Source organism: Leishmania martiniquensis, chromosome 29, assembly GCF_017916325.1.
Source record: "Leishmania martiniquensis isolate LSCM1 chromosome 29, whole genome shotgun sequence".
Classification (NCBI taxonomy): Eukaryota; Euglenozoa; class Kinetoplastea; order Trypanosomatida; family Trypanosomatidae; genus Leishmania; species Leishmania martiniquensis.
Genome location: NC_090164.1, coordinates 182,399 through 208,000, shown reverse-complemented (window position 1 = coordinate 208,000; position 25,602 = coordinate 182,399). Strand labels below are relative to the sequence as shown.

The window sequence follows — 25,602 nt, the reverse complement described above, 5'->3', positions numbered from 1 at the left end:
TATTGTGCCCGGTCCGCCCTTCCCGCTCTGTATCTCATCACCCGCTTTCCCGAGTATCCCTGCTACTTAGGGCAACAGGGCGGCGTCAGAGGCAGTGGACGGGGAAGGGGGTGGGGCGGGGTGGGGACGGTGGCGGCAGCACACGGCGTGTCGGCCAGATTGTGCCTTCCTTTTCATTGGAACGGTGCAGGCAGCGCTCCGAGGGCACACGTGCTTGCGACCTCCTTCTTTTCATATGATTCTATGCCGCCGCAGCTGTGGAACGCATGTACATAGCGGAAGGTGCCGGTGCCTCCTCCATCCCCTTCAACACTTACGCATACACACACACACACGTAGAGGCAGGTGTGTGTGTGAGGGAGGAGGCGTGACTCGCCGAAGGCACGGCGACTGCGTAAGCCTTTCACAAGAATGAAAAGGTGGTCTCTCTTTGTCGGGATGAAGCGATTTTTGTCGTGCGCGCATCGCGAGTGCGTCAAAGCTGCGCTTCCCTTTGTCATTCCTGCCCAGGTGGCCCTGCCGCTTTCCATCGCGCGACGCTACTGGCTTTTGGGGTGAGTCCAGGCGCTTGTTTCTTAGGCGACAGGGAGCAGGGTTTTGCCCCCGAGTAGCCGCTACGGTGACTGAGCCCGATCCGCCTTCTTTGAGCGTCCTCAGGCTTGCGTGCCTATCGCGCTTGGTGATGTCTGCACTCCCCTCTCCTTGGTTTCCCCCTCCCCCCTCCACTTACCGTTCCTGGCAACATGTACCCGACCGCACTCGGTGCATTCGCCTCTGCGTGTGCGTATCTGCGTGTTGGCGCGCTTTCCCAATCTCATTCACCAACACGTATGCCCCCCCCAAAGGGCGAGGCGCCCCTCAGAGACGTGTTTTTCTCTCTCGCCCACCGCGATGGGTAAGCAGCGTTGGCATAGCATTTCGCCTGAACTCCGCGGCATTGCTCATGCCGTTTCCAGTGCCGACATTCACCAGTTCCCGGACCTTGCCCCGGTGCCGGGGCACACCCACCCTCCAGTGAGCGCGCTGCGCCGCATCACGACAGAGTTGAATGATGCAGAGCCGTTAAGCAATCATGAATTCAAGCTGTTTCGCACGGCCTACGAGGAGTGCCGCCAGCGCCTCCACTGCGTCACGAACGGCGCCATCGCGTCAGGGACACCGTTCGCCGATGTGCTGCTGCTGGTGATTCGCATGGACTCCCTTTGCAGCGATTTGGGCCTCTCCCTGCTAGCCGTGTTTCCCGCATTGCAGGAGATTCATACGTACCTCCTCGACCTTGGCGGCCGACTCTCGCTCAGCCGCGACGAGTGGCAGCGGCAGGGTGTGCTTCTGGACCGCCTGGCGCGCTTCCTCCACGGAATTCTCGATCGAGGCGAGCGGGCCTTGCGCGATTACGAGGCATGGGAGACTCAGCGTGACACCTCGAACCCGGATCGCGGCGCACCAGCCGAGGTGAAGAGCACAGCCGCCTCAAGTGCGGCTGCCAACTCACCATGCGAGGCGGCGCGCGGGCAGAGTGCAGGAGATCGCCACTTGGAGAATGTGGCGACCAGCGGTAGCGCGCTGGCCTTCTGCCTCGCCTCACCAAGGCAGTCGTCCACGCAGGAGTTTCTCCCGGCTGCTGCGTCTCGATCAGAGATGCACCGAGCGGCCACCAACACCATGGCAGTATCTGCCACAGCAGCTGATGCGCTGGAGTTCATCCCGCTGAGCGCGCGGCACCGTCTTCCCCGTCACGTCGTTGACACGATTGCAAGCGTGAACGCAGACGTGGCGGTGCACTTTGCGCACATCCGGTGGTACGTTAAGGTGACGGATCAGGCGCCCTTCTCCTTTGATGCGCACAGCTATCTGGAGGATCACGGACTGCAGGCCGCGTGGGATATTCACGTGGGGCGCAAGCGCTCCGCGTGCACGGCAGAGGAGTTCCTTCCCATCTTGCCGCTGTTCCCACCGTGGGCGCGCACGGCCGTAATGTCGGTGCTGAACTTCAAGGACTGCGGCGTCATCTCGCTCTACTCGCTGCAGCGACTGCTCAGTGTGTGGGGCCCCATCCAACTGCTGGAAGAAAACCTGCGCCACGAGCTGGAGCGCGGTGCTGTGGAGTTGTCGGAGCCGTTTGCCTACCTCGCCTTCTCCTTAGCTGCCCGACCTGACGCAGTGGTGGGCGACTATGTGGCCGGCCTCACTGAAACCGTCGGCGAACTCCGCGTCGCCGTTTTGCGTCGGGTCCACAGACATCACCGCCACGTATTCACAGCCGCGGGCGCCGCCTCCTTCTCTCCCTCGGCGAGGACGAGGGGTGGAGACGGCACCAGCGGCATGATAGCATCACCAGCCCACACAGCGGCCGTCCCGCGCCAGTTCCTGGCTGCCGTATCCTTCACTCTTTGCAACGCCACCGGCGCCTGGATGATCAGGGGACTGGCGCGTACAGCGTTCGAATCCGTTACCGACGCGTACTCTGAGTTTTCCGAAATTTTTCGGCGGCCGTGTGGGCAATCGCTCGGCACCTTTTCCGCCGCGCTGCCGCGGCCGGCGTCGGCGACGATAGCAACTTCGCGGCCTCTCAGTGCCGAGGAAAGATTCTCCGTCGTGTCGGCCCCTTTGCGAGCCGCCAACTCCGCCATGCCGGAAGATCTCGTCGAGGGCAGTACTTCCGCATTGCATCGCGCCTGCTACCGCAATAATTCTCGATATGTTCGCACACTGTTGCTCCGAGGCAGCGGTACAGTCATTAACGTCGCCTTAGTGGATCGGCTGATGTGCGACAACTTCTGTTGGACGCCGTTGCTGTACGCTGTCAACAATCCACACGGCGACCCTGCGGAGCTGGTGTCGCTGCTGCTGGAGGCCGGCGCCGAGGTGGAGTACATGGATGAAGCTGAGTGCACCGCGCTCTACTACGCCATTGCGAACGGGTATGCCGAGACGACACGTCTGCTCTTGAAGCACTGTCCAACGCTGTCGACCTCACCCTACACAGTGCCGCTGCTTGTGGCAATTGGCGCCCACGAATACCACCGGCGCGAGAGCGATGTGTGGCGGCTGATGGAGGTGGTGCCGAATGCAACTGTACTGCGAGTGGTGGTGGCATACGAGTCCAGCCACGCCCTCGTCGCGCTTGCCTCGACCATTTTGGAGGCGAAGCTGAATGACAAGATTCACTGCGCCTCGCCGGCGGAACGGCACCTCGTCGAACAGCGGTGCCCCGGTGGCGCGGGGCGGTACACCCCTGCAGAGGAGCAGCAGCTCAAATCGTGTATACATCACCACACTCATTGCTGCCTGCGAGCGCGTCAGGATGTGGAGGAGGCGGTGCGGGTGCTGTATGCGCGACAGTATGCGCTCTCCTGGCGTGCATGGCTCGATGCCTTGGATGCCGCGGGCAGGGGCGATGCCGCGGCGGCGAGTGGACCTGCTTCGTAGGGGTGTCGCTGCCATCATGCTTATCAGCGCAGTCGGCGACAGCCTGCGCTGTCCCGCTCGCGCCACGGATCAGCTGCATCGGCGGCGACTTGCCTCTCCAGCGTTGGGCCATCGCCGCCGCCAAAGAAGGGGCGAGGCGTTATGCATAGAGTCCGCGCAGCAGTAAGCTATCATGGAGTCCATCGAGTATGTAAACGAAAGAGCGCGGCCCCGCGACGCGCACCAGTACTTGTGTGTGCGCAGGTCTGCTGGCAGCCATGCGTGTATGTACATAGGCGAGTAGTGGTGTCCCTGCTCCTCATTCTTTCTCTTTGTTGCTCTCGCTGGCACACCCGTCTCACGCATCTGTGGCTGTGCCACGCCACGGGAGCTTCTGCTCTTGTTGCTGCTGCTGCTCTGCCTTCGCAGTGACGTTGTCGCTCATGTAATCGTTTTTCCCTCTTCGTTAATCTCACCTCGTGATGGAGGCGCTCGGCCTCCGTGTCTGTCTGCCTGTCTCTCTCTCTCTGTGTATGTGCTCGCCTGTGCGTTGGATGTGATTGCTATGTCACCACGCTTTCTGTCTCCTATATGCCGACTGTGTGGAAGCGCCTGCCTCGCAGCACTCACAAGCCGCCACACCCTTCCTGGCCGTTCTCACTCCACTCCTCTACCGCGCCACATGCCATGCAACGGCTCTCATGGCTCGAGGCTCACAGTGGCCCGCCCAAGTGCAGCCCCCCCCCCCCCAGGGAGCTGTGGTGCGGTTGGCGAGGAGGAACGATGCAAAGTGGGAAAGCGACGGATGCGCGCTTGCGCAACGGAGTGGCGTCCCGTTGTGGGCCGTTCCTTGGCAGTGCTCGCCCAGGCGGGGCCCCCGTTCACCGTTCCTCCCCTTCTCTGCCTCCCCATGCAGCGCCAATGGATTGCCGGCTGCATTCCTCTCCCCCCTTTCCCTCCACTGGGGATACATTTATGCTGTGGCGTGGCCCTTTTCGTCCTCCGCTTCGTCCTCTCTGCTCTGCTCTGCCTCCTCCTTCCCTCCCCTCTTCCAAGGCTCGCATCATTTCTTGTACCCCGCGACCTCTCCTCCCTGCACACACACGCACGCACGCTTTGGCCTGCTTTACGTACTCCTTCGTGTTCTCATCGCAGGGCCATGTCTCCACACAACAAGCGGGGAAAGGCCAAAGAGGCCGCGAACAAGCAGCGAAGGGCTGACAAGCATCAACGCCAAATCACGTACAAGACGCCCCGCTCACGAAACGGCACCCGAGGCGGCGGCGGCGGGTCCTACCTCTCCACCCAGAGCTCATCCAAGCAGAACCAAGTGAAGCACACATACGACGATACCGACCCGCTAGACCAGCAGCTGTTCGACTACATCATCGTCGTGGACGTCGAGGCGACGTGTGAGGAGCACAACCGCCACTACCCCCACGAGGTCATTGAGATTCCTGGTGTCCTCATCGATGTTCGAACCGGTCAGGTGGACCGAGCCCGCTCCTTCCACACCTACGTGAAGCCGTGGCGCAACCCCCAACTTACTCCTTTCTGCACTCAGCTTACTGGAATCACCCAGGAGACGGTGGACGCTGCCCCAAGCATTACGGAGGCGATTCAACTCTTTGAGAAGTGGTACCGGGAGACCATCCCCAGAGGCTCCAAGGCCATCTTTGCTGCCGACGGCCCGTGGGACTTCAAGAATTTTATCTACGAGCACCACATCCTGCGCGATCATGTGGGCTTTCCCAGCATCTTCTACGAGTACCTCGATATCCGCACCACCTTTGCCCGCAGTCTGAATCACGGTGTGCCAATCAAGCTGGACGCCATGCTGCGCAAGATGAACCTGCGCTTCGATGGCAGGCCGCACAACGGTTTCGATGACGCGTACAACATTGCGCGACTCACCGTCGCGATGATGAAGGCGGGCTGTGTGCTTGACTTCGTAATCGCTATTCCGCTAGATGACGAGTTCCACTATCACCTGGATGGTGTACCGCTCTACCGACGTGAGGAGGGTAGCGGACACGTCGACCGCGACGTTGTGGAGGACATCGCGAAAAGGTGCTACGGTGCCGACTACTTCAAGTTTGGCCAGCGCCACCGTGAAGCTGTCCGGGCATACCGCCTCGCACATCCAAAAGAGTTCATTCACGCTAATGTAGTGGCTCTGAAGCGGCGGAACGACCGCGCGCTAGCTCGGCAGCGTCAGAGACGGTGGCGTCTCACGCTGCTGCTGCTTCTCTCGATTCTGCTCGCCCAAATCGCGTACATGCTGCAGCTGCATCGCGCTGCGGAGGTGTGGTTGACGTCCGTTTGGGCAGGTCACACCCTCACCAGCCTCAACGCGTCCGGTGCGCAAATCGGGTAAGGGAGTGAATGGAGGTGCCAAGTGGCGGCGCCCAAGCTGACTGCATGCATGCCGGCATTTGTGTGCGCCACTGCGTGTGACTGTGTGGATGAATGAATCTGTTGGCTAGCCGCTTCATGACTGTTGCTTTTTTCGATTCCGTATGTAACTCGGCTAATCTTTTAATCTACCGTTCGAGTTCCCCCCTCTTCCTCCCCCCTCTTCCCCCTTCCACAGACCACCACCACCACCGCCTAAGCCAGCGACTACGTGGCGGCGGAAGCGGCTCCGCCGTGGTTTGCAAGTGCGGGCGCCGCGCGCACACACCTTGAAGCGCAGCCGAACAGGGCAGCCGGCGGAGAGCAGGGGGGTTGCGGTGGTGGTGGAAAGGGGCGTGCATAGGCTCGCGAAACTGCCCGAAAGTGCGCGTGTGCGGGGTGTGGGGTCTCGCCCCCTGCCGGGCGAGCGAACGCGGCGCCGGCGCCGGAAGCGTGGCGAGAACGCCGCGGCTTTCGCGATCGTCTCCGCCAAACCGCCCTTTGGGGGGCCGGCGCACAACATTGTGGGACACCGCGGCTACGGGCAGCGTGGGAAAGCATGGTGCGCCGGAAAGGCTGCGAGGCTGCGAGCGTCTTGGCGGGGGCCTGGCAGCAGCCTCGCTGGGGTTTATCTTGCCCGCTCGTGGGTCGTTGCCGTTCGCTGCCTAACGGGTGCGGCCGCCTTTGCCCTCGTGCGGCGCCATGTGTGCTGTGCACTTGGACCGAGGCACGCGTTTCGCCGAGACCCGTCCGGCTCTGAGCGCGCAGCGCGCGTGCGAGGATGAGGCGGGGGTGGGTGGGAAGGCAAGCGGCCCGCTGGGTGCACGGCTCGGTTGGTCTGGCGGCGGTTCGGCTTTTGGTGCCATGGCGCAGTCGCGGCGCCACGTGGACAAGAGGGGTGTGGCGGTCTGCGCCTCCTTGCCGGGGTGTCTGTGGGTGGGCAGGGGTGGGGAAGGTGAGTAGAAGAGAAAGCTGGACGCTGTGACGTGCGTGTGAGGCGAGCACAAAGGGCGAGAAAGTGGCAGAGGTGTTGGCCTGCCTGTACAGTACACATCTCTTCACACCGGTAACTATGGTAGGCGCCTCGTCCCTTTTTTTCTCCGGGGTCCTCGCTCTGCTCACCGTCGCGCTCCCTAAACCATATGCGGATGGTCGTCCCACCACGGGCATAGCTACTCCAGCATGGGTAGGCGACTAAAAGATGTGCGCTCGTGCTGAGCGAGTAAAGGGGCGAGGAGGAGGGGGAGGTAAGGCCGCGCCTGTCTCACTCTTACTGACCGCATCTATCCCTCCATTTTACGGTCCCAAATGCCGAATGGTTCTGCGCGCAATGCACCATTGCTCTCTCTCGTCATCTTTTTCCATTACTCGGTCTGCGCTGAACCTTCACACACGCTATGCGCCAGCAGCGTTGCGGGGTCTTGACGCCGCCTCCTGTGGTATTCTCGAGGCGCCCGCCGACGCGTCCGCACCTAAACGCAAGCGAAGCTAAACCAACAGACAGGCAATCGCTCCGGCCGCCACATCAATTTCACTCCTTCCGTACCACGATACACCGCCACACCCGAGCAGACTCCGCTTGCCGGCGTGAGGTCTGAGGGGCGTATCGGGCCGTACCAGAGATACGGCCCCGGCAAGGCGAAACAGCGACTCACACGCATCAGGCAAGTCATCGACGAGAAGGCGGACCGGAGAGAACCTTCTAAAATCAACTGCGCTTCACCCGCAGATTGCTGCAAAGACCTGTGAGCGCGCTCGTCTCGACGTGCTTGTATGCCTGCCGTCAACTTCACTCTGAAGCGTTTTCGTTTCGTCAAAGGTCCTCTACGTGCCTGTTGGGGTGGGCGCCCCTTGTCAGCGTGCACCTGCGTGCCTCCTCCCCTATGCGGGTTGTGTGCACCGGCAGTTTGACTCCTCCGCGATTTCGTGCGCTTTCCCGTTTTTCTTTTTTGCTCCGTTGTTTGGGCGCGCTTTAGCCTCTGTACATCTCACCCTCGGCGCGTCTCGACAAACGCCCCCCTCACACACACACGCACGTTTATATATATATATAAATATATGTATGCCTATATGAGTGTGTATGTGTGCGTGTGTGTGCGCGCGGGTTTGTAATTGGGTCGCTCCGTGTGCTGTCGTGTTCCCATTTTTTTTTTCTAACTTTCCTTGCGCCTTTTGCTGACTTTGTGTATGCCTGTGTGAGTGTGACTGTGCCTTGCTGTAGTCCACCGACGCCTGCGTGCACCCTCGTGGGCGTGTACTGGGAAGGCCGGCGCGTGCCCTGCAGCTTTGCCTCTTTCACTCTCTTCTGCTCACTCTCTCTCTCTGACTCTGCCGTTGGTCTCCTGTCATCCGTATCATCTGCTTCTTTGCGCTTTCTTCCTTTGTTGCTTGCTTCCACCTTTGGCTGCAACGTGGCTGTGCCCTGCCGTGGGCCGCATCGTTCGAGGGATCGTCGCCGTCGAAAGGCACAGGGTGTGACGGGACGGCAGCGTGCGTGTGTGTGTTTTTTTTTGGGGGAGGGCTGACGGCGACAGGGAGGGTGAGGGAAGTCGACTTCCTCTCTCACACCCACACACCCGCGCACGCGATTCAGGCATCATTGTCTTCCTTTGACCCTTCCTTACTTGCGCCCGTGCCTGAGCACCTGACAATGGTCTTCCCAAAGATGTCCGATGCCCGCCCCGCCATCGCGAAGCACTTGCCGCCACAGCCGCTGACAGCACATGTCGAAGGCGAGCTGCCTGCAGCGGCAGCAGTAGACGCGCGTCCACCTGAACAGCCCGTCCGCCTCAAGAACGCGATCTCCCCCCTCTTTTCCGCCGAGGACGAGAACATGCCACTGTCACGGCAGCTGACGCAGCCACAGGCCATGTGCGCCTCGCCGCCGGCCGACATCACCGGGGGCCCGCCGTCAGCTGCCATTCCCTCCTCAACATCTGCCGTCCTCGGTGATAGCTGCAGTGACGTCTATGAGAACAGAGATGGCGCTGCCACCACCTGCACCGACTATAGGGCAGACTCCCTCCAGGGCACATCGAAGGCAATGCAGCGGCAGCACAAGGCCGCCGACGCACCCCAAGCACACCGCTGCACTGGGATCGCAGGCTCTGTGACCGTGTGCAGATGTACCGCAGATCGCTGCAGAGCCGCCCGTGCCTTGGCTGCGGAGCTCATATCTGCACTTATAGAGCGCCCTCCCGAGGCCCCTAGGCGTGCTCAGCACCCCTCCCCAATGAGGGTGGTAACGCCGTCGACGTCGCCGCTTTCGCCAGCGGCGGCGGAGCGCTGCTCGAGTGACAGCGCCAGTGAGGGACCGAAAGGTGTCACGCACCATGATGCCAGCGTAAACTCTCCGCTGTCCAGCCAAGGCGGCTCTACTACTCTTTCGCACACTTTCTTGGAGGCCGTCCGAAACGGCCGTGTGAAGCCAGCACGGACGCTGGCCCCTGGCACACGACGGGCACACCCCCAAATGACGCCTGCTTCTGCGGCCTCTTTCTCGCCACTCGGGTCGCGCACTGCCAGCCCGGAGAATGGCGCTCTTCCTCGTCAGCCCAGCGCGTCCTCGAATGAGGCTACAGCTTCCAAAGTGACAGAGAAGGCGCCAGCACTGTCATCGGCACGTAAGCTGCTGGAGCTGGTGCCGGAAGACGCAGCCGCCATCCCTCAGCTGCTGAGCGCGCTGCGCGAGATAGCTCGTTCGTGTGGGTCGCCAGACATCCTTGGCAAGGCGGCCGGTGGGCTGGAGTCCTTTTCGGGAGACGCGGTGCCGCGGCATCCTCACAAGAAGCCCCTGGGCAGCGCTAGCCCCCAGGGAACGGTGGTCCCTGGACATGACGCAGGCATTGGTGCGGTCACTGCCTCCTCTGGCAGCCGCCCGGCAGCAGCACCCGCGGCGATCAAGACTGCGCATGCTTCATACGACCTCAGCGCTGCGGAAGAAGAGCACTGGCATCGTGTACTTGCCCACTTCGAAGTGGTGCGGGGGCTTGTCGTGAACGAGCATGAGCTGACTCGTGCACTCGACGAGACGCTCGGTGCAGAGTGGCGTGGTGCGTCCAGGTCTGCAGGCCCGCAAGCCGACGAGGAGGCTGCTGCGGCGCCACGAGCATCACCGGCGATGCCGGCAGAGGGGCTGCGCAATCCTCGTGCAACTACTCTCTCATCCCTACCAGGCGCTACGGCTGCAGGCTCAGATGCTCGTGGCAAGACGACCCCATCGGATGGCGAGACGACGCCGACCTCCTCCTCTTCTGCTGTCCATGTGGCCGGCGGGGCTGGCGCTTTGAGGCCATCCGCGGGTGCCACTTCTGCGATCACCATTCCCGCACAGCCAACGGCCAGCTCACAAAGCGGCGCGAATGTGGCCGGGGCTGCCGGTGTGGCGCCGGCTGCGCCAGCGAGGGCAACGCTCAATCACAGCGCGCGCCCCTTCCACCGCCGCACGCCGCCTAGTGTGCAGCAGCAGCAACGTGTCCCATGCTCCTCGGCCGAGCACAGAGCGACCGCTAGCACGAACGATGCAGCCCCTCCCTCGATGAAGCAGTTGTCCGAGACGTGCGCAACTTACTCCCCGTCGCAGCAAGTCACCATGCTGCTGGATCGGGGCACGACACCGCCGCCACTTTCACGTACACAGGATGAGGGCGAGGCCAGCCTCTTGAACTTTCCTTCGACGTCTCTATCTGAGACAGCGGCCCCTTATCAGCCGTCCGCGTCGCTCATGAGCTCTAGCCCGCGCGGCGGCAACCCATCCACATTGGGCAGCGCGTCCTTTCACCTGGAGACGCGCGAGGAGATGTTGCGGCGCCGTCGCGCTGCACCGAACGCCTTCTACGCGCCCATGTCACACAAAGGTGCCGCACATTATCCAGGTGGTCCTCTCAGCGCTGCAACGACCCCAGGAACGTTTGCGCCATCCTCTGGTGCGCCGTGTGTACCGCCGTTCTCGCTCAACGGCAGCGCTGGTGGGGCGCGCAGCATGCCGGTGTCGCCGCTGGTGTCTTACTCCGCGCCACTTGGCGCCTTGCCATGCCCGTATGAGTATCTGTTAGTGCTCGACTTCGAGGCCACGTGTGAGGAGCACCCGCCACCCAACTACCTGTATGAGATCATTGAGTTCCCTGTAGTGGTCGTAGATGTGCGACTGCAGCGCGTCGTGGCGGAGTTTCACCGTTTCGTGCGCCCGCGATATAAGAGAGAGCTCAGCCCTTTTTGCAAGAAGCTGACGGGGATAAGTCAGGAGGATGTGGACACGGCAGCCCCGCTGGAGGAGGTCGTCCTGCAGTTTGAACGCTGGCTCTCGCACACTCTGCCGCCGCACGCCCGGTGCGTGTTCGCGACGGATGGCCCAACGGACTTGCGCGAGTTCATGTGCTATCATAGCGTGTCTCGCCAGGGCATCCGCTTTCCCGCTCTCTTCTATCAGTTCATCGACGTGAAGCAGACCTTTGCGTGCTTCTTCGGGTGTTCCCAGGGAAAAATCAAGGCGATGCTGGAGGTGTTGCATATGCCCTTCGAGGGACGGCTGCACAGCGGGCTTGACGACGCGCGCAACATCGCGTCCATCGTGATTGGTCTCCTCCACTACGGGTGCAACTTCTGCGAGGCTCCACTGAACCGCTTACCATTGAACGGGCTGCCGCTGTCGGGAGCAAGCGGCGTGGGTGGATCGTTACCCCTCTCCCTCCCGCCGTCGATGTCGTCTGCCGCGTCTTGCCGCACAGGATCGTCCGGGCCGTCAACTAGGGCCATCTCAAACCTCGGCACCGTGAAGGAGAGCCGCCACACGTGCTAAGCCTTCCGCTACCTGGGGCGACTCGCAGGTGTGGATGGTGCTGAGGTGCGACTCTGTGTGTGTGTATATGTGCCAGAGAGGCGGGCCGCATGTGCGGCACCGCTCACGTATTCAGGGGCGCGTACACGCCCTGTTTTGGTTGCCTTTGCGCGCTCCATTTCGTACTGCTTCTTCTCTCCCCTCCTACCAGTCGTCCACTCCCGTTTCAAAGGAGATGGCGACGCGGCCACCACTGTCGTCGGCGCTAGCGTTGTTTATGGAGCTGCACGCGAGCGCGTGTGTGTCTTTCGGTGTCGCGGCTGTGACGTTGTATTCTCCCTCTGTCACACTCACCCACCCAAACACCCACACTCACACGTACACACGCATATATATCTATGTGCGTGCGTCTATATATATAAATGTATGCATGTGTGTGCGCGTATGTGTGTGCCTATTTCTGTGGATGTTTGCTGGGCGCTCTCCTCCTCCCTCCTCCCTGTGCGTACGTGTGTGTGCGCGCCTCCACTCAACGCTCCGTTGCTGTAGACACACACACTCGCACACCTATCTATATACACGCGCACGACAAGAAAAAGGTATCGCGTGCGTGTCTCTCTGCGTCGCCGCGCTTTCGCGGTTGCATCTCTGGGTGTGTTTGAAGTAGATGAATCAATGGAAAGCATCGTGGCGGACGGCAACCACTGAGAGCTGATGACGGCATCCGTCGCGCGTGCGGCGGTGGGGTGATGTTGCTGGCGTGGGGATAGGGGAGGGGGCTGGACGTGGACAGACATCGACAACATGGGTGAAAAGCGACGTCCTCTCCTCCTCGCCTTCTTCTCGCCCTCCTCTCTGTGTAGCGTGTGCCAAGGCCACACCGTGCGGGCAACCGATGCGCAGGCTTCCCCTGTCTCGCACCTCTTACTTTGCATTTCGTTGCAGTGCAATGGATGTGGTAGGCTCTTCCTGGAACGCGTGACTGTGCAGATGTGGCGGCTGAAGGCGGGTACACAAGCATAGGCGCACAACCGCGACACATACCTCTTATTCCCCAAGCCCGCGCCTCCCTCTCCATCTCTACCCGCTCTCCCTGCTCATGTTTCCGTCTCTGCCGTTTGCCGCTTCTGCGCCATCGGCTTTTCACTGGCAAACATTCATCTAACGGCTAATACATCGCTGCTATCTGGCACTGCACACCCACCCACACACACACATATATATATGCAAAGAAGAGCGGAGAGAAGTGTTGCTGGTGAAAGTCAGTTCGATTTTGAGGGCGGTGTACCGACAGGCGAGCACATACACACACGTGCCTGCCCGCGACGCCTGGTCTACTGCGTCGGGCAGCTCTACTGGAGTCGTCTGTGTTGGCCGCCGCGACTCCACCGCACTATTGACGTGCGCCGTGCATGGCGCGCCTCCGCTCCCTCGCCAAGGAGCTGCGCCAGTGGGAGCTTCAACAGCAGAGAGCCGCATTGTCTCCCCCTCTTTCTTCCACTTCCAGTAACGACGCCTCGGCGGACACAACGCCCCCCTCCACATCTTGGGCCGCGTCCCAGGCCCCCTCCCCCATGTGCAGCCCTAGCGATAATGAGATGATGACGGGCGCGGCACATGCCTCGCCGACTACAGACCCAAAGGGGGCAGCATCCTCCTCGCCACTCTCCCCGACGAGTAGCTCCAGCGCTGCAGCGCTTCCGCAACCAACCTCGACGTCTCCCCTTCCAGGGCTCTCGCGTCCATGCCGGGACGGCGTGCTCAACCGCAGGCGAAACGGCCTCTTCATACTCGGCGGCAGCCGCTTTGATATTCCCATGGGCGGGGGCCACAGCGACGGCGGCACATGCCGAAAATCTCAGGCGCGCAAGGCCACGAAGGCGTGCGCAAGCGGCAGGCCTAAGAGTGGGGTCGAGACGGCGCCTACGCAGCAGCCACCGCAGCTCGGTGATGCGAAGGACAGCTCCTTCCTCGAGGATGGCGAGGCAGTGGCTAACCCTGCGCCGCCTCTTGGCGCGTCCAGCGGCATTCCGACACGCCCACCGTACAAGCGCCTCCTCGCCCAGCCGTTCAGCCACGTCCTCGTGTGCGACTTCGAGGCCACCTGCGCCAGTGGCAGCGTTCACTACCCACACGAAATCATCGAGTTCCCTGTTGTGGTGCTCGACACGGCAACTCTGCGCATCGTGGCGGAGTTTCATCGGTATGTGCGGCCGCTGCGCAATCCGAAGCTGACGGCATTTTGCACGGAGCTGACAGGCATCACGCAGGAGATGGTGGATCTCGCGGAGCCACTGCCGACGGTTGTCGCGCAGTTTGAGGATTGGCTGAGGACGGAGGTGTACCCGCTCTGCCGAATATGGGCGCAGCACTACGGCCCTAACCACCTCTCCGACAACCTAAAGTCGGAGAAGCGCCGCTTCGTCTACGACGATCGCACCGACGCGGCGAAGGCCGACGTGCCTGCGGAGGCCATGATATGCATGGCTACAGACGGCCCGTGGGACATGCGCCGCTTTATGCATGAGTGCAGCGTCCTGCGCGATGGTGTCGACTTCCCGCCTGTTTGTTACCGCTACATCAACGTTCGGCACAGCTACAGCGATTACTTCAAGTGCCGGCAGGTGAAGCTGACGCACATGCTGAAAAAGCTGAGCATGTCGTTTGAGGGGCGAAGGCACAGCGGCATCGACGACACACGCAACATCGCACGCGTCCTCGCGGAGCTCTTCGCGCGGGGCCACCGTGTGCATCACGTGAGCACCATCAAGTACACCCACCGCGGCGACGCCTTCTTGGAGGGCAACCGGGCCGCACAGGAGCTCCTGTCGGAGTACGGCGAAGCGGACAAGACCCACACGAGCAAGCACGCTAGCGCGCAGAAAGGAGACGGCAAGCGGCGAGGCGGGAAGAGGGGGTGAGGAATGCATATGTGCGCATCTGCAGTGCGTGCTCGAACATGCCTTTACCCATAAGCGCTTGGCTAAGCGATCGAAAAGAAAAACTAGCAGAGGAACGCTTCAGAGAGCTGTTGCCGTGAACATATGGTGAGCGTGCACAGCTCTGTGCCTTTGCGCTTGGTATGTTGGTGGGGCTGTTACACAATCGCGCGTCCTCGCACTCTTCCATGACGAGCGTCGGGGATCGGAGTGACAGGGAGGGACTAGGGGTGTGGTCGCCCGGCAAGAGCACTCACACATGCGGCGATGGAAGCGCGCCTCACCTCGTCACGAAGGCCCAAAGGCACGCCTGCCATTCCCCAATGCCCCCTACGCATTCTCAACTGTCGCGCCTTTTTTCTTCTTTTCGTTTCTCTCCCCACCTTTGGCCTCCCCATGCGCGCGTAACCGCCAAACGAGTCGCCAACTTAGGGTTTGAGCGCAACAACCACAACACACACATCATTCGCATCCCGTGGTGACGGCAAGGAGCCCGTGCGTGCCCCCCCCCATCACCTCCGCTTAGACGCAAACATCTGCTCACAGGTACACGCGCGCGCGGGCGTTGGCACACCCATTAGATTCATCCACGTGCCGACAATTCGGTTCAAAGCCCTTTTTGCTGTTGCTCTCGCTCTCCCCTCTGTAACATTATACGTCCTCACCGTAACCTCAAGCCCCCCTCGCCGCCATCACGGCCCCTTACCAGCCGCATAGATCATAACGCCCTCTACCGTTACGTCCACTCAGCCACACTTCAGCGTGACCCCTTCTGTCTGTGGTTCTCTTCTGTTGTCCCCACCACGTTTTCTGAGGACCGCTACAGCGACCACTACCCTGCGTCCAGCCGCACGGTCAGCCTCGCCCGAGCACCTGATTAAGCGCGGCCTATTGGCCTGCGGGTGCGTGCTGTGATTGCGTCCACCCCCCCTCTCTCTCAGCGTAGATTTCCTTTTTGTTTCTGGTGCCCGCTGCATACGGCCACGCATTGGCGCTTTGCCCCACTGCCATCGCATCGTTCGCGGCCCTTCTTCCTCTTATCCCAGCCTCTCTGTCGCTGCTTCCACCGCCACTGTCCGCTCCCTGACGCCAATGGACGATAGCGAGAGCAGCGAGCGAGTGCGCGAGGTAGGTCTCCCCTCGCGAACAGTATCCTCTTCTCGCACCTGTGCATCGCTAGCGAAACAAATTCACAGTGACAGTGGGGCTGCCCACGACAACGGCGTCCAAGATCAGGGAGGCTGCGAAGAAGAGGGCAAGGCTCAGCGTGGAGAGGAAGAAGCCGCGCCCCAGCTTGCATCGACGCAGAGGTGTGGAGAGCGCTCCTCAAGGAGCACAGCGGCTCCCGCGCGCGCCAGTGGCGCTGCAACGGCCCATGTGCTAGTAGAGGGATCTGTGTCCACTCCACAGCGCTCCTCACCACATGCGGCGGCTGCGCTTCCTCTCTCGGTGGGCCCCTCCACCTGCTTTCTTGCCTCGCCCGTAGTCTACCAGCGACCACTCTCTTGCATCGCAGAGGACGCCGCCTCTAATCCAGCGGCGGCGACGGTGAGTGCGGGCGCTACGACTTCTCCCACTCCGTCTGTTCTCTACAGGGTGCCAGTCAGACAAGCAGACGTGGTCGACTCGCCCTTCCAGAGTGTGATTCCCTGCCGCCTCTGCCGAGTCGACATTCTTCGGAGCGACTGGGAGGCGCATCAGCTCGCAGCGCTGCATCAGCGGCGGCTGCGCGAGTGTGCCACCGCATGCGGCAGCAGCAGCAGCAGCAGCCTTCCAGTTCGCCGTATGACACCGGTGGCGCAAGAAAGGAGCATCAGCCAGCCAGCGGGCGGCGGGCCTTCGCGGGGGACCGTATTTTCTGTACACAGGCCGCAGGCTTCGTCCTCGATGAAGTCTCCAGCTCGTGCGCTGGCGCCCAGTAGGGGGAGCCGCCATCAACACAGCCATGCCGCCGCAGCGGTGGTGAGGCGGCCATCTTGTCGTCCACGCCGGAGTCGCTGTACGTCGAACTCCGCCAGCTCCGGCACTGCCTCGTCCACGTACAGCACCAGCCGCAGCCGCTCCACGAGCAGTCTTAGCAGCGGCAGCAGTACGAGGAGCGCGAGCAGCGCTACCGTCGGCAGCAGCTGCAGTAGAAGTTCAGCGTCGAAAAGCGGCGCCACACGCACACCTGCTGATCTTTGGGGTGTCTCCCACGCCACCCCTCCTCGACCAACTGCCTCACCAGCCGCCTCCGCTGCGCCTAGCAGCTCCACGCTTTCTTTCGCGTTGGTGCCTGTTCCTCCTCCGTGCCTCTCTGCAACAACGTCCGCGTCCGGCACCGCTTGCCCGGCTCTCCCGTCGGTGAAGGCGCTTGTGCCAGCCAAAGCGGCAACCGCTGTGCATTATGTGGGGCTCACGGAGGCGCAGCAAGAGCGGCGGCGCGCCAAGGAGATGGATAAGCAGCTCAACACCTGCCTCCATCGGCACGAGAGGAAGGTGCTGAACAGTTGCCTGCGGCGGTGGTATGAGACAATGTTCACCAAGGCAACCGCGCCCAGTGCTGACGCAGGCCCGCGAAAGCGAAAGGCTGCAGCAGAGGTTGCGACCAGTGCTGCTGGCACGCCGGAGGGTAGCACAGCAGCATGGCTGTCCCCGGCAGCTGCGAGCAGCGCGCGCATCAGGGCCACCTCTCCATCGCCGTCACCTGTTTCGGCAATGCTGCCAAACAACATCGAGGCCGCACCATACGAGCACGGCGCATCTGCTGTTGCACGCAGCTCTACGAATCGAGAAGCCTCAGCAACTTCGAGAGATGCGGCGTCCCTGACCACGAAGCTCAATCATCTGAACCGCATGGCTGAGGAAAGAACCGGCAAGAGTGATGGGCGATCTCTCGCCCGACGCAGCAACACCCAGCAACCAGCGTCAGTGAGCGCTTCCATGCCAGACTGCGACGAGGAAGCGCAGAGGAGCGGCCCAGCAGGTGGTGATGTAAGGCTCACCGCTTCTGCCGGATGGGCGGACGTGCCCCCCGTACAAACCAACTGCGTAGGCATGTTGGTGACTGCTGGAGAGGTGGAGCCCGCGGCTGCGCCGTTCCTCACGACTTGCATCAAGTCGTACGCGCGCGTTCATGTCGCTGCAGATGGCCATGTTTCTCCATCGGAAGTTCGCCGCGGTGGTGGCAACGGCAGTGCAGCGAGGGAGGCGCAAGATCTGGAGGTGCTGCAGACAAAGGTCGACTGGGTAGTCCAAACAGCAAGTCGATTGACCCCCGCACGCAGCACCAGCGCCGAGTCTTCGGATAGTGCCACTAGCGGAAAAGACCGGGGCCGTGCGATCCGTTGTAGAGCTGCCTCGTTGGGTGCTGCTACTGCGGCTACACGCAGGAGCACATATAATTCCTTGCAGTCTCCTGCTGACTCGCCTGCGGAGGAAGCCATAGGGGGGGAGCCAACAGGGGACGAGGGTGTGAGGCTATGCCGAGGCAACTTCATTCCACCGCATCACCCTATCAAGGGCGAGCGAGACGCCGAGCGTGATGGGCAGCCGCATCTGCAGCAACCGCACGCGGCAGTTTTGAGCAGGGCTGCTCTATACGACGACGACACCTACGGGGATGGCGAGGATGGTGTGATGGCGCACAGAGTCGGCGATGAGGCAAAGTCGGAGGAGTCGGCCGGACAGCCGCTCTGCAAGCCGAGGCCTTCTCTGCACCGCCGAAGGCACCACCAAGAAAGCAATGCCAAGACGGCGCAGCCAAGCGTCCAGCCAGGGAGGGCACGCCGTGGCGATGATGGCGAGGGGAGATCCGAAGACAGCAGCGTGACACCGTCTACTCAGACACCACACGAGAAAGGTCATTCCGGTGACGTGGCGCAGCCTCCGCACCCAGCGGGTGTGTCTAGGACAAAGATGGCCAATGCTGCGCAAGCCTTCATTGGTGCCGGCAGCGAGGGCGGCGGCGGCGACGGTGTGGGGAGGGCGGATGGGGAGCGCCACCGCCACAAAGGGGAGGCAGGCAGGCGTGAGGGTAATAGGCCTCACCGAGCAGCTTTAAGCGATTCTGCTGGTACCGCGGCGCCCCCCACCTTATCCGGCGGAGCGGACACCGAGGTGGAGGAGAATGAAGGGGAGCTGTGCGAGTCTTCGCTGCCGACCTGTGAGGCTGCTGGAAGAAGGCGTGCAGCTCCGACGCTACTGGCGGAGTCATTATGCGGTCAGTCGAGTCGGCTTGGCGAAGTTCTGCGGAGGCGGCCGCTGAGCGCCCCGCGACCGAAAAGAGGAGCATCAAGGAGAGAGCCGCCGCACCCCTCTGGGACCCCGGAAGACAACGACGGAAGCTCTGCCTTTTCCTCGTCTTCGGTTGTGCTCGCAGATGCGTCGAAAGAGCTCTCCTCCTCCTCGCGCGCGTCGTCGTCCTTGTCATCGCTTTCATCCCACAGTCACGGCGTCGGCAGTGACAGTGACATCGCCGAGCTTGTCGCGCGCCTCTCGCCCGGCACCCAACAGTGCGTATCGCAGGCAATCGGCCTGGAAAGCCCCTGCGGATCGCCGCTGCCACACTCTGCCGATGCGCCGAAGCTGGGAGGACTTCACTTGACCGCAGCGAAACGATCTGCTGCGCGGAGGCTGACGAACGCCTTCCTAGCAGGGCGCGACAGAGCAGGAGCACAGACAGAGGGAGGGGAAATTCTGCTTAGGTTCCCCGTTGCTTCCCCACCACCTACCTCGGCGCCTGTGATGCCGCAAGAGGCGCCTGAGCGCGGCGCAGCAGCGGCAACGCCGTCCATGGCTGATATCTTGTCCAATGTCTTGACTGGGATGCCTGGCGGTCGAACGGCTGCGTCAGAGATAGGCGAGCACGGCGCCCCGCACGCCCTCCACGGTCGCCACCATCACAGGTACTTGCGCGGTGCAAATCCTGCCGTGCAGCTTCCCAAGACGCTGCTAGCGCTTCACGTGATGAGTGCGCGCGCGGCGAACAGCTCAATAGTCTCTCTGCCTATCGATACTCTGGACGAGCATGTCTCGGATGGTGGAGGGGATGCGGCACTGCCGCCACTGGAGCCGTCGGCGCCCTTCGTTGTGGACGAGGGGAGGGCTGCGGTGGAGCGGCCGCCATCGCCATCTGGCCACCCCTACAATGTTAGCAGCCAAATGGGCTTTGGCAGCGGCAGGGAGTGGCGGGGCATCTTTGCGAGGCTTTTCGGGGGCCCGCGAGGAGAAGTGCCGCACAGCGCCATCAACAGCGGCGGGCGCGGGCATTGTGGCCCTCACTCCTTTCTCGGCGCGAAACTTGCTACTGAAGGGATGGGTCATGATGATGGGGAGAGCAGCGTTGGCGGGTTACCGTATACAAATCACCACGCCGAGGTGTTCGCGTCGCACGCGCGTGGGTCAGCCAATACGCCAGCAGACAATGTGGACGAAGGGCGTGAGGTGCGAGGGACAGATGCTCTAGAGGAGACCACGGCTGTGAGGGGGAGCGGCTCCGCTGAGGATGCTCTATCCTCACCTGCGGTGCCGCCAAACGGGCTGAGCGCTCCTCGAGCGTCTGCGCCAACCTCTTCTGCTTCGCCCACGACTGTAGGCGAACGTGGCACATACACTCCCGCAGGTGTGACTTCGGCAGTGCAGGCATCACCACCGCCATTCGACGCAGACGCGCAGGCGGGGTCATGCGCCTTGCACTCACCTGGAGAGGAGCTTCACGCGCGCTCGACGATGGGGGAGGCGCAGCGACGTAGTGACGCTGTGGGTGCCTCCGCAGGGCCTGCTTGCGACTCGCAGAACGTGAAGAGCGAAGGAGCCGCGGCAGAGGAGAGGAGTCTTCTGGAGGCTGTGGAAGCTGCGGGTGCTGGCCCCAACGAGGGGCAACTGCTAGGTGGCGTAGCACTATCAGCTACTTCTATATTACGCACTGACGTGGCATGTGTGCCGAACGCGCTGCCGAGCGCTACAGGTAGCGGACCGACGGTGGAACGAGTCGGTGCCGCAGCGGAGGTACCGTTGTGCACCGCTCCTCGACTCCGCAAGGCCATCTCCAACGGCCCGGGCGCCGTGCTGCCGAGCACGAACCGATCGTCCACGGCGCCCTCCTCTGCCGTGCCCTCTTGCTGTCTTCTCCCATCCACGAGATCAGCTGATGCCAAGGTGCCCAAGTCGCCGCCGACGCAGCAGGAAAATGATCGTTTTCGGGGATCGCTGCGGATTGCTGACCAGGTAAGTGAGGTCCGGCCTCTTTCGCTTGACCAGCACCCCGACACCGTCACTCTGACCACCATCGCAGCCATCGAAAGCGACGGCGACTCATCTTCGCGGCGTCCGAGTCTTGGAAACTGCAGTTCCGGTGCAAAGCCCACTCAGGATAGCCCTCAGGGCGGTCCTGACCCAACGATGTCCAGTGAGGTGGTGCGCTCCAGCAGCACCTCGCGCGGTGGAGCGAGAGCAGCGAGCACCGCGCTTGTGCAGGCGACTGCGCGGCTCAGTGTAGCGCCATGGAACGCCGTTGAACCTTGCTTTGCGGTAGATGATGCGGATGCATCTCACTACAACTTGCCTTCTCTAGAGGTGCCTGTGCTGCACGCTCGAGGGGAACGAGGCGGCTGGGACGAAGGCCTTCCGCGGCCCTTGTGCAGCCAGCGCCCGAGAGATGCACGCCTTGGTGATGCGCCCATCTCAGCACCGGGAAAGCTGCCGTCCGCAGTCCCTTCCGCAGTGCCCACTCCCGATTCCTTGCTGCACCTCTCACAGCTACGGCAGGTCACCCGCCCTCTCTGCCCGTTGCCGATGCCGCGTTTGACAGAGATAGAGCTTGTTGCTGACGGCCGCAGTGGCAACACTTACACTCGCGGCCTCACGTTGCCCCCCGAGGCGAGGGAGGCGGGTGCCCTGGTGGGCGTGTCAGCTCCAGCCATACTCGACACCGCGCACACGGGGAGCTGTTTGCCTCCGGATATGCTGCCCACGACGCACCCGTATTGCTACGCGACTCGCAAAGGAGCTGGTGGTGCTGAGCTCGGCACCAAGCATGACGATTGCATTGCTGGCGGCAAGTCGGTGACGACGGCCCTGCGATCGACCCTGGCGGCGCCGCTGTCTTTGCCCGAGGGTCTCGAGGATAGTGCGTCGAATAGCGCATGCAGCCCTTCCACTGCATTAACACTCTTGAGTGCCCCAGCAGCACCAGATCTCGGTGCAGCACGCGACGTCTCTCGGAGGTCCTCGTCGTCGACCTCGCACTCGCAAGCGCTTTCTGCAGGAGTGCACCCCCGTAGGCGCAAGCTGCATCATCGCTGCCATCGTGATCGATCAGCCGCATCTCAGCACAGGCGGCGCGACAAGGAGGAGGAGGAGGAGGAGAGGGGTGCGTCCAGGCAGCGCATCCGCCGACATGAGGACGCCTCACGGAGACACCACCGGCGTCACCGCCACCATCGAAGCGACCGCCAGCGCCATGAAGACAGCAACAGCGAAGCCCTCCGCACACAGCACCAACGTAATCACCGCCCCTGTGAGAGGCACCGTTCGTCAGTCCATGGACGTGACCGGCCGCAGGCGAACGACACGGGTGCGGCTGCCGCACGACGAGCGTACCCTCCGCTGCAGTGCGCATTCGAGGCGGTCCCGCAGCGGGGCCGCAGCGATGCCGACTGCCGTGACCTGCGCTATGTCGCACAAGAGGCTGGCAGGCCGCTGACGTCCGGGGGTCCTCCGCAGCACCCATATCAGCTCGCGTTGCCATTCGCATCGGCAGCGGCGCCGCCGGCTTTGGGCTGCAAGATGCTCATAAGAGGCGAAGGCCATGCCGTGCACCCAGTGGCCCCTTTCAGCGACGGTGCGGCGCGTGGAGCGAGGCAGCAACACCCTCGCCCACGTGGTAGCACTGCCGCTTCGTGCGTTCGAGATGATGCCTGGGACGACGGCGCGCTGAGCGGTCGTCAACATCGGCCACTCGGCGAGCGTGAACGCCCTCGGGACCGCCGATTCCGCCATCGACGAATGCCAAGTCCCTCAGTCTCGTCCTCGTCGTCAAGGGGCACCAGCAGGCACAGCTGCGTCAGCAGTGGCAGGCACAGCGCAATCGCCAGAGCTGGTCCCGCTCGCCTTGGTCGCGCCGCAGTGCGGACTGGGGCCCCGCCACGCACGAGCGGAGACGTTACCTGCACCCCCGATAAAGAAGACGCTTTGGAGATGGGGACGGGAGAGTTTTGTGCGCCACTGCACGACACCGTGGCAGCGCTGCAGCAGCCGATAGTGTCGACCCCGCCGCGGAGGGGGGAGTGTGGCGCGCAGACGGCCCTTGACCCCGTGCCGGGGTCTGCAGGTGAGCAGAGGCAGCTCACGAGAGTGGGCGCGGATGTGCCTGAGAGCAGCGGGCGATCCGCAAAGGCGGAGGCAGGCAGCGGCGCTGGCAGCAGCGACCCTGTCCTTCCAAAGGATGCCAGTGCCAAAGTCGTCGAAAGGGTTAACTCCCAGCCACCACCACAACCTGCTTGGGGGAGACGTCCCACCGTGCAGGAATCGCCGGCAGGGGACGAGGATGGCATCCGTCGCCCTCCCAGATCGCTCGCTAGCAACTGCGCTTCACTGCCCACTTCAACACCTACGGGCTGGGCGTCAGGGAGATACGCGCCTAGTGCGCAGGTACCGTGCAGTGAAGCTCACGGGCCGACGCTTGCGTCCTCTGAAGAGGTGAGGCGTCTTGGTGAGCCTACTGCCGCGACCGCCACGCTCGGCACGGGAGGAGGTCGAGAAGCTGCAGGCGCGCAGCCGGCGCTTCCACAGCACGGTGATTTTTTCTACAGTGACAGTGCCGGCCGCTTCCACCGGGTCAGCGATGCAGAGCTGCCAACTATGTTGGCAGACGAAGCAGGGTGGCGCACCTCTCCTCGGCGTTCACAGAGCCCATCGGCCAGGGTACGCCGTCCGCTGTACGTCGTGCACAACCCAATGCCGTCCGCGCCCGCGACTGTGGGAAGGCCGCAGCACCGTGCGTGGACGGTCACGAACCCTACGAACTCGCTCGGCTGCGGTCGCCTCAACCCATACTGCTCCTCCTGCCGCGCCAAGTACAATCTTATCTTTGTAGACCCTCAGTTCCGGCCAGTCCAGTGGCACACGGCCCAGTCCGCTGAGCTGGAACAAATGGGCGACTGCCGTATCCACAGCGGGTACCTTTTCGGCGGCGGCGACACGGAGTCTGAGCGGGACGCGATACTTGTTCAACAGCGACTGCGGTCAAAGCGGATGGCGGCGTGGCCAGAGTTGCCGCACTCGGGAAGAGATCGCCTTATCGTACGTGAGGCTGATCTCGATGGCCCGCTGCGGAAGTTAACACCCCCGCCCCAGGGGCGCTTTGTTCCAATCGCATACAAGGAGGATACGCGACTCCTCCTCGACCCAGCGCTTCGTCAGCGAGCGCTGCTAGTCGCAGCACCGGCACGCCGGAGCTTCGCTTTCTCGCCGTCATCAGCGCAGCTGTCGCAGCCGCCACGGCTCCCGTCTCCTGGTGGTGGGGCTAGCGCTGCACTTCAGTTCACCAGTTCATCTATCAGAGACAGGGCCAACGATTACCCGCCCGCCTCGAGCGCTCACCTGTACCCCAGCACCATACGAAGCTGCACCTGCAGCCAGGACAGTCATCCTCGAAACCTGCAGAGCGGCAAGCGCGCTGCTTACCACCAGTGCAAGCGAGGCTGCCCCTGCGATCGAAAAGATGCCGGCGGTGCCTCCATCATTCAGCTTGACAAGCACGCGGATATGGCAGCCACGGAAACTGCTCAGTGGTCGCCGTGTAGACATCCAGCGTCGGGGGCGGTGCTCTCGAAGCGGATGGGCGGCAATGACGCTGCAGTCGCAAGCGCAAGCGCTCCGCATTCTGCAGCGGTGGCGCTGGCAGATCCTGCCAGCATGACCACTTTGTGCCAGGAGGAGCGCCGGATCAAGAAGGCGCTTAAGCAGCTTCTCTGGCGTGACTTGCCAAGGCAGCGGGGGTCGGCAGAGTGGGTGCATTACGTGCGCTCACTTAGTGAGGGGCTCCGACAGCAGCCTCACTTCGCCCCATTCTCCCCGTCTGCGGCAGAGGCGAAGGCGGAGGGGGTAGTGCACCCTTCTCTTGTAGACGGCGTGGCGGACTCGTGACGATGGCCCGCGCCTAGCGCTGCGTCGAGGTCGAGGTGGTGGTGGTGGGCCGGGGCAGGAGGAGGCCGCATGCCGCATCTCTGGGCGGTTTTTGTCTACTCTTCTCGCTCAGTGGCTGATCGCGGCGCTTTTCTATTCCCCTCATTCGCGGTCTGACGCTTCTGCGTCTTACCGTCCCCTCCTCTCCTGCAACCCCGCATCTTGACCTTTTTTCTTTACACACACACACACACACACACACACACAACCGCTGCTTGCTCCTGCACGTGCGCGAGGATAGGGTGACACATATGCCTCTGTTTGCGCGCATGGGGCGGGCGCCGGAGAGGCAGAGAGACGGCGCACTGGTCGTACACCGTACTCTTTACTTATGATTCCTGAATAGAGCACGCGCACTTCTCTCTTCAAGCCGCGCTTATATCGCCCTTTGCTTCCACCTTCTCCTCCCATCTCTTTCGCACGCCGATGCTGGTCGTGTGGCGTCGGGTATTGCTCATGGCAACACCGCCGCTCTCGCCTCGCGCGGTTGATCCGCCGCTTCTTTTTTTTTCGTTTTGATCTTGCTCTTCTTTGCAGAAACGGGTCGCACGGAGCTCTCTGCTGCCGTCTCCGATGACTTCATTCGGCATGGCTCCCATGCGATCGTCCTGAAGGACGATGCGATCGTGCAGACAAGGAGGGTGGAGGGGGAGAGAGGTGCGAGCAGAAGAGGAGGAAGTGAGAGCCGTGCATGGCGTGTGTGCAGCAACCGCACAAAACTGAATACATGCAAACGGCGTAACAAAGGCGAAGCGTACGCAAATAATGCTCGCGGGTGTGCAGAAACGGTGGTGCTGCAGCAGCCATGGTGAGGCGCCGGCTGCGTCTGCGGCGTCGCGCACACGTCGCAGAGCACCAGCGTTTTCGCTCCCGCGCTTGAATCGCCACAGCTCTGTTAACGTCTCTCCTCTGCACTTC

The 25,602-nt window shown here is 62.5% G+C and overlaps 4 protein-coding genes across 4 annotated transcripts; all 4 read left to right on the top strand.

Moving 5' to 3' along the window:
* Positions 1 to 891: 891 nt before the first annotated feature.
* LSCM1_04344 (uncharacterized protein) lies at positions 892 to 3,429 on the top strand (the record flags this gene model as incomplete). The annotated part of the gene is made up of 1 exon (XM_067321853.1): positions 892 to 3,429. One exon carries the CDS (start codon positions 892 to 894, stop codon positions 3,427 to 3,429), a length of 2,538 nt encoding a protein of 845 aa, XP_067176948.1.
* Positions 3,430 to 4,567: 1,138 nt separating this feature from the next.
* LSCM1_04343 (uncharacterized protein) lies at positions 4,568 to 5,785 on the top strand (the record flags this gene model as incomplete). Its single annotated transcript, XM_067321852.1, has 1 exon — positions 4,568 to 5,785. One exon carries the CDS (start codon positions 4,568 to 4,570, stop codon positions 5,783 to 5,785), a length of 1,218 nt encoding a protein of 405 aa, XP_067176947.1.
* Positions 5,786 to 8,452: 2,667 nt separating this feature from the next.
* Positions 8,453 to 11,599, top strand: LSCM1_04342 (uncharacterized protein; the record flags this gene model as incomplete). The annotated part of the gene is made up of 1 exon (XM_067321851.1): positions 8,453 to 11,599. One exon carries the CDS (start codon positions 8,453 to 8,455, stop codon positions 11,597 to 11,599), a length of 3,147 nt encoding a protein of 1,048 aa, XP_067176946.1.
* A 1,391-nt stretch (positions 11,600 to 12,990) lies between these two features.
* On the top strand, positions 12,991 to 14,499 carry LSCM1_04341 (uncharacterized protein; the record flags this gene model as incomplete). Its single annotated transcript, XM_067321850.1, has 1 exon — positions 12,991 to 14,499. One exon carries the CDS (start codon positions 12,991 to 12,993, stop codon positions 14,497 to 14,499), a length of 1,509 nt encoding a protein of 502 aa, XP_067176945.1.
* Positions 14,500 to 25,602: the final 11,103 nt, after the last annotated feature.